General features: G+C 48.6%; 2 protein-coding genes across 6 annotated transcripts in view; both read right to left on the bottom strand.

Annotated features, from left to right (window-relative positions):
- The window catches only part of CPNE9 (copine family member 9), a 61,942-nt gene extending 53,091 nt beyond the window's left edge, over window positions 1–8,851 (bottom strand). The window contains exon 1 of the mRNA XM_053297993.1: window positions 8,243–8,851. Coding sequence (XP_053153968.1) covers window positions 8,243–8,319 — 77 coding nt within the window. The 5' untranslated portion in view covers window positions 8,320–8,851. The remainder of the gene's footprint in view (window positions 1–8,242) is intronic.
- A 2,830-nt stretch (window positions 8,852–11,681) lies between these two features.
- Window positions 11,682–15,011, bottom strand: part of MTMR14 (myotubularin related protein 14) — a 117,424-nt gene continuing 114,094 nt past the window's right edge. For 4 of the 5 annotated variants that reach the window (XM_053297912.1, XM_053297913.1, XM_053297914.1 and 1 more), the window contains one exon: window positions 11,682–12,164. In XM_053297912.1, the coding sequence (XP_053153887.1) occupies window positions 11,987–12,164 (178 nt within the window). In that variant the 3' untranslated portion in view covers window positions 11,682–11,986. The remainder of the gene's footprint in view (window positions 12,165–15,011) is intronic. The other variant, XR_008316566.1, reaches the window with a different exon arrangement.

Raw genomic sequence — 15,011 nt, 5'->3', positions numbered from 1 at the left:
CTTGGTTAGCTTGTTATCATACAAATCAAGTGTTGTCATGGGCAACTGTGCCCCCATTGGCTGGGGAGAGGGGGAACACAAAAGAAGGGAATTTCAAAATGTTTTCAAAGGGACAGTCGGGGCAGGGGGTGGGGAAGAGAGCCCTTATGCCTCTCTTGAAGAGGATACATCAGGAAAAGAGGAAGGAAGGTTTGATTTTGTGGTTTTCTTTTCTCAGCACTGAGTATAATATGCTGTGCTATTGCTGCTATAACCATCTGGTTTTGCTGCATCTCAGATTGACAGAACCTGGGTGCCTTCCTTCCTTGAGTTGTGTTTTGTTTTGTTTGTGAGATAGTGTTGTGGTGAGAAATGGACAGTGACAGCTCATGCTCGTGCACTCTCTCTCTCTCTGCGTAATGTTTCTTGGTGATTGCTGTGACAAGTTCCATGTCTGGCCTTGAGACTAACTGGTGCTTCATTCACTGCTCTCTGGTCTGCTCTGCAATCTTCATTGCAAGGTGTGCTCAGTCAAAATGTGGCTGAAGTTGCTCTAGTTGAGCGTATGGCTATGCTTGCTAAGTAAGGGTGCTAGTGAGGCAGCTGTTGCAATGCAAGAAATATAAGGAGTCATAATTGTGCCAATGATGTTACTGCAGCGCAGGCACTGTGGTTGGCAGTGGATTCTTGGACAGTGGTTATATTTTGGGCATTTTTGGACTGTGTTTGAAATGTGTGTTCTGTGTTGTGAGGGATAGCTTCCCTTTTAGTGTGTGCTTCAGCAGTGTTTTTCAAGGCAGGGTTGCAAAATGCATCAGAAATTACAGTGCAAAATTTGTGTGTGCAGCTTGTTCCGGCCAAAGGGAACAATGAGGAAACTCAAAAAAACCCGCTGTTGCCCATGGGCAGCTCCTAGGGACATCAAAGTGGGTTGGGTGGTAGGGCATGTCCCTACCACCCAGCCCACAAAAGAAAATGGGTGATTTTTAACCAATGTTTAACCTTTTCTCCAAACCCCCATAGGATCCAATGGGGGCTTGGGGAAATATTAAACATGTGTTTAAAATCACCCATTTCTTTTGTGGGTTGGGTGGTAGGGACATGCATGTCCTGGTGTCCCTAAGAGCTACCCAGGGGGAATAGTGGGGTGTTTCAAGTTTCCCCATTGTTCCCTATGGCCAAAACACTCAATATGTTTTGAGTTATTTCATCAAAACTGCTAGTTCAACCACTGTTCTGAAAAAAACATTTTGGCCATTTTGCATTTCATTTTGAGCTCAAAACGAAACACAAAGTCCATTTCATTCACATCTCTGCTACAGACAGTGCAGATGGAAAAGGTTCAAAAATCCTCTCCCTACAACCCTGATCCATCCCCCTTGCGAAGCTGCTTGCCTTTTGAAACTGGTCTACTGTTTCTCAAGGACTGACCTCCTTTGATTGTTAATAACTGCATTTAACTTGTTAATAACTGTGCATTTAAAAAAAATTGTTTGCCTCATTGTCAGTGATCCCAACGTTGTTGTTTAATTACCTAATAAAAACTCTTTAAAAGTCCTGCTGTGTTCAGTGGGGCTTATTCCCAACTAAGTGTGGGTGGGTTGCAGCGTAGGCGGGTTGCAGCATAGGCAATACAGTGGGACTCCCTTCTGGGAAAATCTGAATGAGATTGCACTGCACATCTTTAGCAATAAGATCCAGTGAACAATGCTGAAAGTTAAGGGCAAACTTGGTCATTCCTAAAGCAGTTTTGTTTCTATTGTGCTACAGTAATAGAAATGAAAATACCAAAGACTACTTTTCCTGCTAACAATAAGTATTACCTTTTATTAAGCTGGAGGTTAATGTTATTATTAAGAATATTTGTATACTACTTTTCAACTCAAAAGGTTCTCAAGCAATTTACATAGATAAGATGGTTCCCTATCCCACTCGCAGTCTAAAAAGAGACACCAAGGAGACACCCACAACAGCCACCAGAGAATGCTATGCTGGATCGAATAGGGACAGTGGCTCTCCCCTTCCTAAATATAAGAGAACCGAGCCTTAGAAGGTGTCTCTTTGCTCAGCAGGGGTAGGTTGTCTTGGCAGGTTATCTTACTCTTCCTTTAATATCTCCAGAAGGCACTCCTATTGAGGTTTTAGTAATATGCAGATGTATTTGAATATAATTCATTAGTGATCTACCAATTAATCAGCTCAAATCCTTTTATCAGTTGACAAACCTACCTAGAGCACCAGCTAGGGACTCGCACACCGCTTAGGCATTCGCACACTGTTCTCTGGAAACCACGCTGAAGCCCTGGAAAGAGCTTTTACTCTGTGTTCTCCCCCATGAGGTTCTACAGCTGAGGCTTTCAGTCTTCATCAGAGAGAACCGAGTTCCTCAGTCAAGTAGAAACTGTTTGCATTTCACCCAGTGGCAGGGTTAGGGTCAGCTGGTGGCGTCCTTTTTTGCTTCCTGGACTGCTGGGACAAGCAAGTGGAGGTCTGCAACATCCTAAGGCATGGATGGGCAAATGGAAAACCAGGATACAGATTTGGTTGCTATCACCGGGCAGAAGGACAGGCAGAAGTTTTAAAATAAAATCTAATTCTATGTTAAATGTACTACATTTCAACAATATGTGAATAAATAATGGATTAAATGTCTGATAGGATGAGGAAAATTACACAAAGTAGCCCCGTTGAAATCAAAAGGACATTAGGCAATGCCTAACTGGTTCTTTGAATTTCAATGGGAATAATTTGAGTACTTTTATGTAGGCCAATAGTTTTAATAGATTTGCCATGTCTACATCCTGAAAGGGATCCTTGAAGGGCTACGTAGAAGTTTTATAGCTATGCCACACTCACTCATTCTCCATAGTGGTTGCAGCTTGTCTTTCGAAAACGTCTCTTTCACTAGGCACATGCAATGGCCGCCATAGCAAATTAGCAGCCTGTATTTTCACATAAGAACTGTAGTTTAAACAACATAAAAGCAGTCCTGATGGACCAGACCAAGGTTTCATCAAGCCCAGCATTCTCTTTCTCTATCTGTTTTTTTCAGGCTGAGCTGGGACCTCTGCTGAGGGAAGGACACAGACAACGTCAACGGAAAAAGGAGTCGGGACATCAGATAGCTCTGAGCAGGAAAGCAAGAAAGCTGCATACAGCCACAGAGATGGATGTTGCTCCAGCAGGTGTTGGAGTTGGTTGCTGGTTTTTATAGCTGCTGCTTATCAGCTAGAGAGTGGATCGGATCGGTCCAGTCCCTTCCCTTCCCTGGGTGCAAGAGTGTTGTGTGAAGAAGTACGTCTGTTCTGAATCTACTTTGTCTGTTCTGAATCTACTGCCATCAATTTCCTTGGTTGCCCCCCAGTTCTTCTTTTGAGAGAGGGAGAAAAATATCCCTCTGTCCATTTTGTGGAGGACAGGCTGGTGTGAAGCAGCAGTAATGATGGCTCCTTCTCCTTTCTGAGAGCAAGAATGGGGTGCGTGTGATGATAATAAGCCACTCAACCCGCAAAGTTTTTCCTGCAATTACTGACTGTTCTGAACACTGACAGATAGGAGACCCTTCCCTCCCTCAGAATTCCAACAAGCAGAGTGGAGAGCCAGTCTTGTGGTTAAAAGCATGCATTGTACCATTTGCTAAGCAAGGGTTGTCTTGGTTTGCATTTGGATGGGCGACTACATGTGAACACTGTTTGCTGTAATATATTCCCCGTCGGGGATCCAGCTGTAGCTTGGTAGTAGAGCATCTGTTTGTATGCAGAAGGTCCCAGGCCCAATCCCTGGTATCTCCAGGTAGAGCTGGGAAAGACTCTTGCCTGAAACCTTGAAGACTCACTGCCAATCAGTGTGGATGATACAGAGTTGGACCAACTGGACCAACAGACTGGCTTGGTATAAGGCAGCCCCCAACATTCCTATATTCCAGAGGAAGACTTACCTATCCTTGAGGGGTTGAATGAGCCTAAAGCTTCACCAAAGACTGGAAACATCCCACAAGTCCAGTTTCTTTGATAACTCTATTAGAATGTAAGGGTTGGGAGGTTCTTAGAAGTCTTCAGGACCAGAGCAGGAATCTGCTACAGTATCCCTGACAGATAGCTGTCTAGCTTTTATTAGGAACATAGGAAGCTGCCATATACAGAGACAGACCATTGGTCTATATAGCTCAGTATTGTCTTCACAGACTGGCAGAGGCTTCTCCAAGATTGCAGGCAGGAATCTCTCTCAGTCCTATCTTAGAAAAGCCCGGGAGGGAACTTGGAACCTTGATGCTCTTCCCAGAGCGGCTCCATCCCATAAGGGGAATATCTTACAGTGCTCACACTTCTAGTATCCCATTCATATGCAACCAGGGTGGACCCTGCTTAGCTAAGGGGACAAGTCATGCTTGCTACCATAAGACCAGCTCTCCTTATGGTCATACTCATATGACCATACTCTCCTTATGGTCTTGGAAAACGTATAGCAAAAGGAGAGACTTTCCCTTTGCAAGGCAGCCTTTTCCACTGTCAAATAGCTCTTCTAATTAAGAAATGCCTCCCAGTGTCCAACCTAAACCTGCTTCTGCTTCCACATAATTTTTAGGAATCTCTTTGTGATTTCATTTGTCCTGAGAGAGGATTCTGTAAGGGGAGACAGTTTGGACAGGACTTATGCTCAGTGGAAAGAGGTTTCTCTTTGGAATCCATCAAACCCTAGCAAATGATGACCAAAAAGGTAGAATCCATGATAATAACAACGGGGTATGGTATTGGTTCCATGGATTTTTTCTTAACTACTTGCAAGGCTGAGTTAAAGGTATTGGTAGCCGTTATACCTTGACATAGCAACCAAGAGGCTTTAAACAAAATTTAAGAAGCAGGGTACACACAAATACCAAAAGAGTCACTGTTAAATTGTGAAGCTTTTGGAATCATAAAGGATGGAAGGAATTCTCTCCTTCCGGGCTAATTTGACACCTTAGCATCCTTAGAGTAAGCAACTTGCACAGGTGGCAAGATTAAGCAAAGGAATGGGAAGAACTACCATTCACAAACCATCTCAGTGTGAGTGGGACCTCAGGCAACCTCTCCGCTTTTATCAGAAATAGAAGGGGAGCCTGGCTAGACTGGATCAAAAGCTCAGACATTCTGCGGCTGGCTGGATGCTTCTGGGAAGCTAAACGTGAGGCGTGAGGGTAACAGTCACCTCTCTCATTGTTTGTCCTGTCATTTGATGTCCTGCAACATGCTACCTCTGGACATGGAAGTTCCATTGTGGCTAACAGGCATGGGGAGATAGGGCTTCCATGTGGCTATCCCACTTGGTATGGCCTTCTCTGCTCTGTGCCCGGCAGTGGCCCCTAGCAGAGAACTGACACGACACCTTTAACAGTGAAGCAGCCTGGTCTTGTTACAATGAGAAACATGCTTTCTGTTCATCACGGGGTATAGATTTGTGCTCTTCGCCTAGCAAAGTGGGTGGATGCCTATCGCCTGTGGTAACCACTCTCCTCTCCCTGGCTGAGGAGAAAGGCTTCTTTTCTGTGTCCATTCAGGTCTATTTTTAAACACAGCCTCCAGGGACTAGGATTGATTGGCTCCAGGCACTGCTGCGGTACAGACAGACCTTCTCCCAGCAGCCCAGCCAGGTCCCTGCTTTCTCCCCGAACCGCACCCACCCCTCTAGCTACACTCACAACTAGTCCCCCATCATCAGGCCCTAAAGAAGAGGGAAAGGCTCTTTTCCTTTCTCAGCTGCCCACCTCTGAAATACTTCCTAGCATCTCTCAGTCAATCTGAACTAGATCACTACCTGCATTTTGTTCATATTCTGCAGTCAGGAAAAAAACACCACATCTTATATTTTGTGATGCAAATTGGACAAGTTTGTAGAGATTTGCTTAATTCATACGCCTGACTTTCCTATACATAAAATTGTGGGTGTGATGCTCAGTTTTTGTGTCAGGTACTGAATGAAGGATTGAGGGAACGGGTTGTAAGGAAAAGGGAATTAGATATATAAGAACAGGGATAAGCCCCTACCTCCTGACAGTTGGAAGATCCATTAATTAACTCTCTGGTTTCTAGACCTGTAGCAGAAACCAACAGCATTTCTCTTCAGACTTTTCTCTGTCAGCATGAAGAGAGGACAACTGGTCTTGTGCTAGCAAGCATGACTTGTCCCCATAGCTAAGCAGGGTCTGCCCTGGTTGCATATGAATGGGAGACTTGATGTGTGAGCACTGTAAGTTATTCCCCTCAGGGGATGGAGCCACTCAGGGAAGAGCAGAAGGTCTCAAGTTCCCTCCCTGGCATCTCCAAGATAGGGCTGAGAGAGACTGTCTTCTACCTGCAACATTGGAGAAGCCACTGCCAGTCTGGTTAGACAATACTGAGCGAGATGGACCTATAGTTTGCCTCAGTATATGGCAGCTTCCTGTGTTCCTATGAGGACTAATAACTTGCTTTTTTGTTAAGGAGATCAGAGGTTTCTGTCAACTATATTGGACTTTGCCTTAGGGGCCAAATTCTGTGCTTTGTAGCGAGACTGTCTACACATGTTCTGAGAAATCGGCACATGGTCATATAAAGTCACATATAACCAGAAACAAACTGGTCTGGAAGCAGATGAGGATGCCAAGGAGCTGATTCCCTAAAAAGTGTGTGCGGATCATCTCCAGTGCTCTTCAGCATGCCTTCTCCACATACAGAGAGTCTTGCCAAGGCAAGGAGCTGCACTTAGTGGTCTCATGGTTCTTTCCAACCCTGTAACTCAAGTACACTGCCTTTACACAATGGTACCTGTGCAAGAGAGCACTGCAGGCATTTAAATGCAGATTAGTGCCACCTGGACATGGGAAACACTGTGTATGAAAAACATACCCAAAAACACACTTTTGCATGCACAAATGGAGACTATACATACCCAGATGGCAACAAACATAGTGTGAGCACCTGAACACACACGAAAGGAACACACACCTCTTCATCTAGCACTCTGCTGTGCTAAAACCATTCACCTCTTGCGCTCCTCCTTCAATCAGACTTTGGGTTAGGGCGGTATAAAAATGCACTAAATAAAATAAAATAAATCCCTTCACCCGCCTCCTGACCACACCAGGATCCAGCACAAGCTCCTTCTTGACTTCAAAGCCCTCCATGGCCTTGACCCTCCCAACCTCTCTGATCTCCTTCCCCATTACGCTCTTGCCAGAGATCTTCACTACACCATCTAGACTCCAGCACCCTCGAGCTTCCAAAGGCTTCCTGCTCCCTCTGTTGGCGCCCCTTTTCTCCCTTACAGCCCCTTATGCTTTCCCTCTTGGAACACCTGCATAACACCTCATCTGACTTCCTTCAAATCCCTTCTTAAAACCTTCCCTTTCCTTGAAACCTTTGGCACAACGCCTTAGTCCCTATTACCTTCTGCAACTAAGCTCAAATACATATAACTGGAACAGTCACATGTTCCTCCTCTGCTTACTGCTGCCACCATTTCCCTTCTCTTCCTCCATAGTTTCCCTTGTGTCAACAACATCTAGATTGTAAGCTCCTTGGGGCAAAGACCCACCCTCTGATTCTTCTTTGTACAGTGACATAGACAAATGGATGGTGCCATATAAATAAATAATGACCCCAGTGTAAACACAGAATGACACAAACTGAGCATGCAGCGCAGTTCTGTGCATGTTTTTTCTGATGCAAGTCCCACTGTATTCAGTGGAGTTGACTTTCCCATGTCTTCAGGACTGTAGCCTACATACAGGTAGCTTGTACGTGAAAATGGCAGCCATAAAGCTGACAGCCATTACACACACACACACACACACACACACACACACACACACACGAGTGATTTATGCAGGGCACTAACATTACTGCCAGTGCCCCACTGTGTCAAAAGTAGCACACACAATAGCGGACCCACCCCTACTTCCTACACACCCAGACTGGCACCCATTCATAGAGATCGTGAAATGCACAGGCTGTGTAAGACATGTTAGCACCCTGTGCGCCTGGCTTCCCACGCGCACAGCCGTTGGGCCATCAGGATACACTTTGGTCTAAGTAAACACCCTGGGAGTTTCTCAGCAGCACTGTTTACAAATCCATGCGCTTCATGCCGTTTCTCAAGCCCGGAGCTGTTTCTCGCTGCTCTGCACCCCCCACCAACCGCCTCCCAAGTACTGGAGAGACCTGAGAAATATCCTCCAGCTCCAGCAAGCGTGCAGGTAGATTGCCCCTTCTGCCCCCTGGCCCGGCTCCCGTCCCAACCTCCTCACCTGCAGGATATGGTGAGCTCCACCTTCGTGGCGGGCACTCTGGAGGGCGCGGGCTCCAGGTCTCCCGGAGACGCCATCCTCGCCGGACTCAGGCAGCGCTAGGGGCAAAGCGGGGTGCGCTCCATGGGGCGGGGAGGAGGAGGCGGAAGCAGCGAGGCGCAGGAGTCTCCTCGATCGCTGCTCTGCCTCGCTCTGCCTAGGCGCGTCCCTTCTCGCTCCAGGTGGCAGCACGTGTAGATGGCGGGGGAGGGACCGGAGTGGGGGAGAGGAGGACCCCCCTACTCTCCCGCCCTTTCTTTCGGCTTGGGTGTCCCCGTCGGAGCGCCGCGCACGGAGCTGGCCAAGGTGCTGAAGCCGGCCGGACCAGGCTGCCTTCGAGAAGGAGCGCGGCGGAGTTGTCCCGCCCTCTCAGCTGTAGCGGCGCTTTGCGCCCAGAAAGAGCCCGGACCCCGCCTCAGCTCGACGCCTTCCCCCTCGCAGCTCCGCCCAGATGAGGGGCCAGAAGGGAAAGGTGGGGACGGGGTGCAAACTGGAGAGGGGTCCCACTTGCCCCAGTCCTCCTCCTTTCCCGATCTCCCTACTCGCTGCAAAGCGGACGAGTTTGAAAGCTCCGCCGCTTTCCCGATGCGTGGGCTGGTCTATTTATAGCACAGAAGAGGAAGGCGGAGGAGCAGCGCGACTCCGGGCTCTTTGCCTGAACAGTCGCGCAGCGCCGCTAAAGGGCAAAAAATGGGCCCCGTCGGGCGAGATCTCAACCCCCATTCCCCCCAAAGAGAACTATATTGCGGATGGAAGAAAGAAGCTGCTCGCTCCTTTTGCGGGGGCTACTAAACTGAAGAGGAGTTAGGTGGCACCCCGTGATGCCCATGGATAACCGGAGTTTGTGGCGGTGCCCTAGCATCGGAGTTATGCCTCAGAGCTTTTCAGGAACCTTTAAATTCTGTACAGTGTGATGTTGGGAAGAACCCAAGTTTGTTGGTAGGGCTCCAACAAACCCTTTTCCTAAGAGACTGGAAACGGATTTTACTTTGAGGGCTTTAGGACTATGTTCTACACTATTTTTCGAGCAGGGTCAGCGTTAGTAAGAAACCTTCAGTGCTCAAGCTATTTCCCACTGAACGGGCCACCGCACTTTTGCTCAGTAGTGGAAGGACCCTTCAGGAGAAGACAGAGCTCTCACAGAAAGTTCAGAAGAGCTATACACCCCAGCACTCTGTGTACACCTTCGTAAGATAGTGCAGGGCAGGGGTGTCAAACTGCTTGCCCATGGGGCAAATTTGGCCCACAGAGCTCATCAATCCAGCCCTAACAAGCCACTGCTTCCCTCCCTGGCACATTTCCCCCACCTTCTCTCATCACCTCACTGCCAGATTCTGCTTGGAGGTCCATTGCTGCTTTGGAGTGCAGAATGATGGGGGAGAAAAGCACCAGGGTCAGGGAGCAGAAAGGTGGCAGAGACCAGAAGCAGCATTCAGCCAACTTAAATGGCAGGGTGACAGAGGGAGAGGGAGGAAGGAAGAGAGACAGAAGGTGGCCGGAGGCTCAAGAGGGCTCTGTTTCCCCTTAAGGAGGCCCACCTCCTTTGTGGGAAACCGCAGCACTGCATGGTGGCAATGGTTGCCTCTACACTGTGCCGGGGGGAACTGTACAACTTTGACAGAAGCTTCACACAGCTGCAAACAATTAGTCCGGAAGCTGCACATAGCATTGACGGGGAGGTGCCACTAGCTGCCAGGCCTTACACTGAAGAACACTGCTTTAGTAAATTGTGTGTGCCTTAGTGAATCAGCTGGTTTAGTATTGCAGGCTTCAGGTCTGAAGACATCCCCAGGCCCAGCCCAGAGCTTGTCCCTTTGCCATGCTTTTGCTGGCCCTAGGACAGGCAGTCCTTACCTTGTCCTGAGTCCATCCTGTTTAGCATCCATGTACCTGCTGCCTCACTCCATGTCTCCTTTCCAAGCACATGCCCCTCAGGCATAAGACGTCCTAACCTCAAGACGCTAAATGTAAAGATTACAATGAACCTCTCGTACAGCCTTCGTTTGAAAGTGTTGTTTTTCTCCCCTTCCTACCAAGAGGCACCTAACCTTTTAAATACCACCAAGAAGCTCAGGCTGGCATAGAAGGTTCCTTCCTTTCTCTCACCACCATCTTATTCTTCTAACAAGCCTGTGAGAATGTGCTCATCATAGTGCAACACTAACCACTACATTTCTGCCCTTTGTGCCAATTTCTTACACATACACCTCAATTTTGGGAAACAGTTTAATGAGCTATGAGAAATGGCCCATTAAGGGCAAAGATGCTGCCATATACAGTTAGCCTACTTCATTCACACATTTGCAGCTTTAGTGTCCAATTGGTATAATCACATTGGTGGTTAAAAGGAAGGACTACAGATCTGGGGCAAAACACAGGCTTCCTATCTTGTCCAGCATCCTGTTCAGAGATGCAGGCAGAGGGAAAATGGGAGAAGCAATTCCTCTTAAAAGATTTTTGTTGTAGGAAGACATTGTGTGGGGGAGGGGAAGATATGGGGTTTCAGGTTTGGCAAGGGAGTTCAGTAAAAAGTGTGTGTGTGTGGCGGGGGGACCTCCCTGATCTGGTTTCCCATTTCATATCTTGCAAAACTGCTGCAGCAAGACTCCGTGACCAACAGGCACAGCTCAGAGCCACGGGTAGTTGAGAACCAAGGCTGAGGACTCCACTCTTCCCTTCAAAAGCAAGGCCAATTCTGCCATGCAAGGAGAGAGAAAAGCCTTCTGTCTAGATCACTACCACCCAGAGACAAGAGTCAGGACTATATTTTTGCTGGGGTTTCACAGGAGCACAGTAAAGCAGCAGAGGGTGGCAATTAGGCAAGTTTGCTTCCTGAAAAAATGTTTTTCATTTAAACAAAAAATTGAGCAAGGCTCTAGCCCTCTGTGACAGTGTTTGAAAGTATACAGGCAATGTCTGCCAAGATTACAGAAGGCAGAGCAAAAGCTGGAGAAGATTTCCAGTGGCTGTATAGATCCTTCTCATGACTAGCAAGTCAGAATCAATCAGGCAAAATAGTAAACACTGCAGAATTGTGCAAAATGAGAAATGTATACATTTGATCTATTTGCGTAATTCATAGACTTAACAAAATTCAGACTTTGGGGGGGTTAGAGGATTCAGATTGCCTGGACTGAGAACGGTATTTATAGCACATACTACATCTAGCCTGATAAGAGCTGTCAGGGTTTTGCTTAAGGTCTGAAGCGTCAGGGGGCAGCTGGGAGGGATGCTGAACAGCTCTTAGCAACTAATTCTATCCCTTGAACAACCTCCATTGTACCTAAAACATTCCTGACTGGAGTCTCTCCACAAAAAGGTCTCCAAGGACAAGGGAAGCCCCCGCACAAGGCAAACAACAAAAAACCCCAGTTGAACATGAGAGAAGCAGAAGAGGGGATGTTTTGATACATTTTACTGTGGTGATTTGTCAGAGCTAACCAAGTCCAGCATGATTGGAGGGGGTGGGGGACAACCCCAGCTTCCAGTAGAAGCCAGCCCGGCTGCAGGAAGTGGAGGCGGTGACCAGTCAGTCAGAGGTGGACCCAGAAGGGCTGGCAGTTAGGCAGTGTGGCCGGCAGCATCCAGAAGAGAACAGGGCCAGAGACCTATCTGGCCCAGACCAGAAGCTGGCACTTGGGCTCTCATGGCTTGTAGGTTCCTTTGCCTTTCAGACTAGCAGACAACCCAGACTGCGTGGAAGGGTCAAAGGATGCTGGCTCCTCTCAGTCCAACGCCTCGGGCAAACTGCTCCAGAAGGCCACCAATGGCTCCCGAGGGGCTAGGCGGCACAGACTTCTGGCCTACTGTGTCATTGTAGGCAGCCAAGAACGCTGAACGCACTTCCTCCAACCGGGACTGCCGTTCGGTCAGCATCACCAGCCTGTAAAGGCAGAAAATGCAAAAAGCCTTACAAAATGCAGCTCTTAACATAACCTTGGAATCATAGCATTGGAATCATTGGAAGCATTGGAATCATAGACTGTAGGACTGGGGGTGAGTGGGGAGTGGCATGGAGGGATACTGGCTTGCTTCAGACGGAGTGAATTCAGAGCAAAACTAAGAACCTGCTGGTTCATTCAGCTCAGTCTTTTAGCCCCTAGCTCCCAAGACCCCGCTGCAAGAGAGAACTGTAGGAATGCAGCTCCAAGAAGGATTTGACGGTTCATAGCCAGGCTGCCTCCCCGTTCCTGGCATGGAACAGAGAGAAAGCACGTATGCACGTGTGCACACATCTGCATAGGCACACCTCACTACTGCAGCAGACGTCCCTACCCGTGTCTTTTGAACCTCAACACAGAAAGAAGGAAGAGGCTCATGGCCACAAGATGGTTTCTAAAGCCAGCTGCTTCGGACCTGGTCATAAATTTCCCCCCATCAATTTATACTTTATTCCTATTGCCCGACGAGTGCATCTATGTAGGTGCCCTGAGCCTTTCTGTTTTGATCGGGAAAAGGTGGCGTAAACCATTGCTAATAAGAAAAGAATGGAGCCGTGTCCTGCTGGGGGCTCTGGCTCCACAGCTTTGCAGCGTTCCCTCAGCACCCCAGAACACAAGAGGCAGCATCTGCTCCTTGCAGCTGCTTCCGAGGCTGCCTGAACTCTTGCACTCCACGCCGGCTGCTTTGCGGCTTGCACGATTCCCACTTCAGCACTGCTGGGCTTTGGGGGCTCAAGTCAAGAGAGAGGGCAGACCACAGAAGGAGGGGCAGAGCACCAAGGGGAAAACTGGGAAGGCCTTGACCATGCAGCAAGTTGGTGCTTTGGAGTACTGGTGGTGGTGGGACCCCAGTAGTATTGTAGGAAAAGCATAGCCCTGGAAGGAGGCCGCCATGGCCAACTCCATTTGAATGCAGACTTTGCATCTCGCCGGTGTCAGCATTTGGAGAGCTCCAAGCGCACTACTGTTCAAGAGAAAGGAGGATTCCACTCGCCCCTCTGGCTCACAGCTTGCTCCACCAGCCCCAATTATAGCACACACCCCACCTGTCGCCTCCTGCGGCTCTGCTAAAAGGGACGCTGGCAAAGAGGCAGCCAGGCAGTTCAGCAAGATCTTCCAGGCTTCCCTCTTCGTTCTAAAGCCCACTGCCGGCCAAGAGAAGAGAGAGGGCTGGAGGCTGGGGAAGAGCCACGCACTGCGTCCTGCTGCCTGGGCGTTCGGCAAAGTGCTTTTGGGAGAAAGCCTTCTGGCAGGAAGCTTCCATGTTAGCAACGCTCCTCTGGCTCCATTAGCCAGCCATTTCCCCGCCTTCTTGTCCACCTCTCCTCTGCAGCCAGTTTCCGGAGGAGAGAAGGAAGAGGGGACCCCCCCTCCCCACTGCCAAGGATTTCCAGCTGGGGCTGCTAGTATAGAGATATTCCCTCTGCCTCCCCTTCTGTGGAAGAGATGAGGAGCCAGAGAGTAGGCCAAGGCATCCCCTGTGACCTGCCTCCTCTCCATCAGATCGACATACTGTTGTTGGGAGTGGGGTGGGGAGGGGGGCGGAGAGAGGGAAGAAGCAAACAAGGCATTCCTGATGAGAGCAGCGCAAGGGGAGATTACAGTTCAAAGGCATCTGTTCCAAGTGTCTTAAGAAAAACAATCTCTGTCGGGCATGCATGCATGCATGCCCCCCCTCCCCCCATTTCCTCCCATCTCTCTCAAAGAGAATAAGACATCCCTTCAAAAAGGTCATCCCAAGGGCACGGCGCAAACCTGCCCATCAAGGATTCCCTTTCATCTCCCCAGTCTTTCACAGGCTAGGATCTGGCACCGTTAATTTGAATTTAAGCATCAGAAAGCCACCCACTGCCACCAGCTTCGAGTCCGGAAAGAACAGCCCAGGAGATACGATGGGAGGCTTGGATTAAAAACCAACACAAACAGAAAGGCAGCCCACTGGGCCTTCTGTTTAGCCTGCCTGCCTGACGAGGGAGAGAGGCAAACAGGGCCAACAGCCTTCCCAATTGCCCCATCACCTCACTGCTCTAACATGGTGAGTTTGCAGAACTCCCCATCACAAGACTGCATCTTTGAAGCTGCAGAACAGGTCTGTGTATCTGAAAGTAAAGCTGCATAAATCGGAGTGTCAACTAGCCTGACACCCTCTCACAGAAAGAGCAGGCCCACAACCTGTGGAGGGAAACCCAGGTTCTCTATCCATCTTCTTAGCTTTCCTCCATAATATTCCAAAACTGGGAGGCTTTTAAAATGTAAGAAGAAAACCGCCATACCAATTGGAATCAAAGGCCAAGAGCTGCAACCAAGGCAGCAATCCTATCCACACTTACCTGGGAGAAATCCCCACTGAACACAGCGGAACTGACTTCCAAGTTAACATGCACAGGACTGGCCAGTTGTGACAGCAGGCCTGCCACTCTCCTGCAATCCCACCTGGCATCCAGCAGGTCTCAGAGAAGATGGAACTTTGAGCAAGGCTGTTCTTATCTGGTGCCAAATGTGGGACTCTTTTTTTTTTTTTTTAAAGGCTGGTTTCTAGCCCTCATGATTACCTACACATTCTCAATCATATTTGCTTGTAATTACTTGCCATGTGTCTGCTGAACACTGGATTACAGCATGCGGTGGTTAGCTGTTCCTTTCATCACCGTCTCCAGCCCTGTGATCCTCCCCACCCCCAGAGTTCCCATCTGCCAGCATAAAACTGCAAAGTCTCAGTTATCAAAACCAAACCTCAATTTGCATGTTGATGCCGGGCTACCCTCAGCGAATGCACGCATGAGAGACAG

Source organism: Hemicordylus capensis, chromosome 2 (genome assembly GCF_027244095.1).
Source record: "Hemicordylus capensis ecotype Gifberg chromosome 2, rHemCap1.1.pri, whole genome shotgun sequence".
Classification (NCBI taxonomy): Eukaryota; Metazoa; Chordata; class Lepidosauria; order Squamata; family Cordylidae; genus Hemicordylus; species Hemicordylus capensis.
This window is presented reverse-complemented; position numbering and strand designations above follow the sequence as displayed.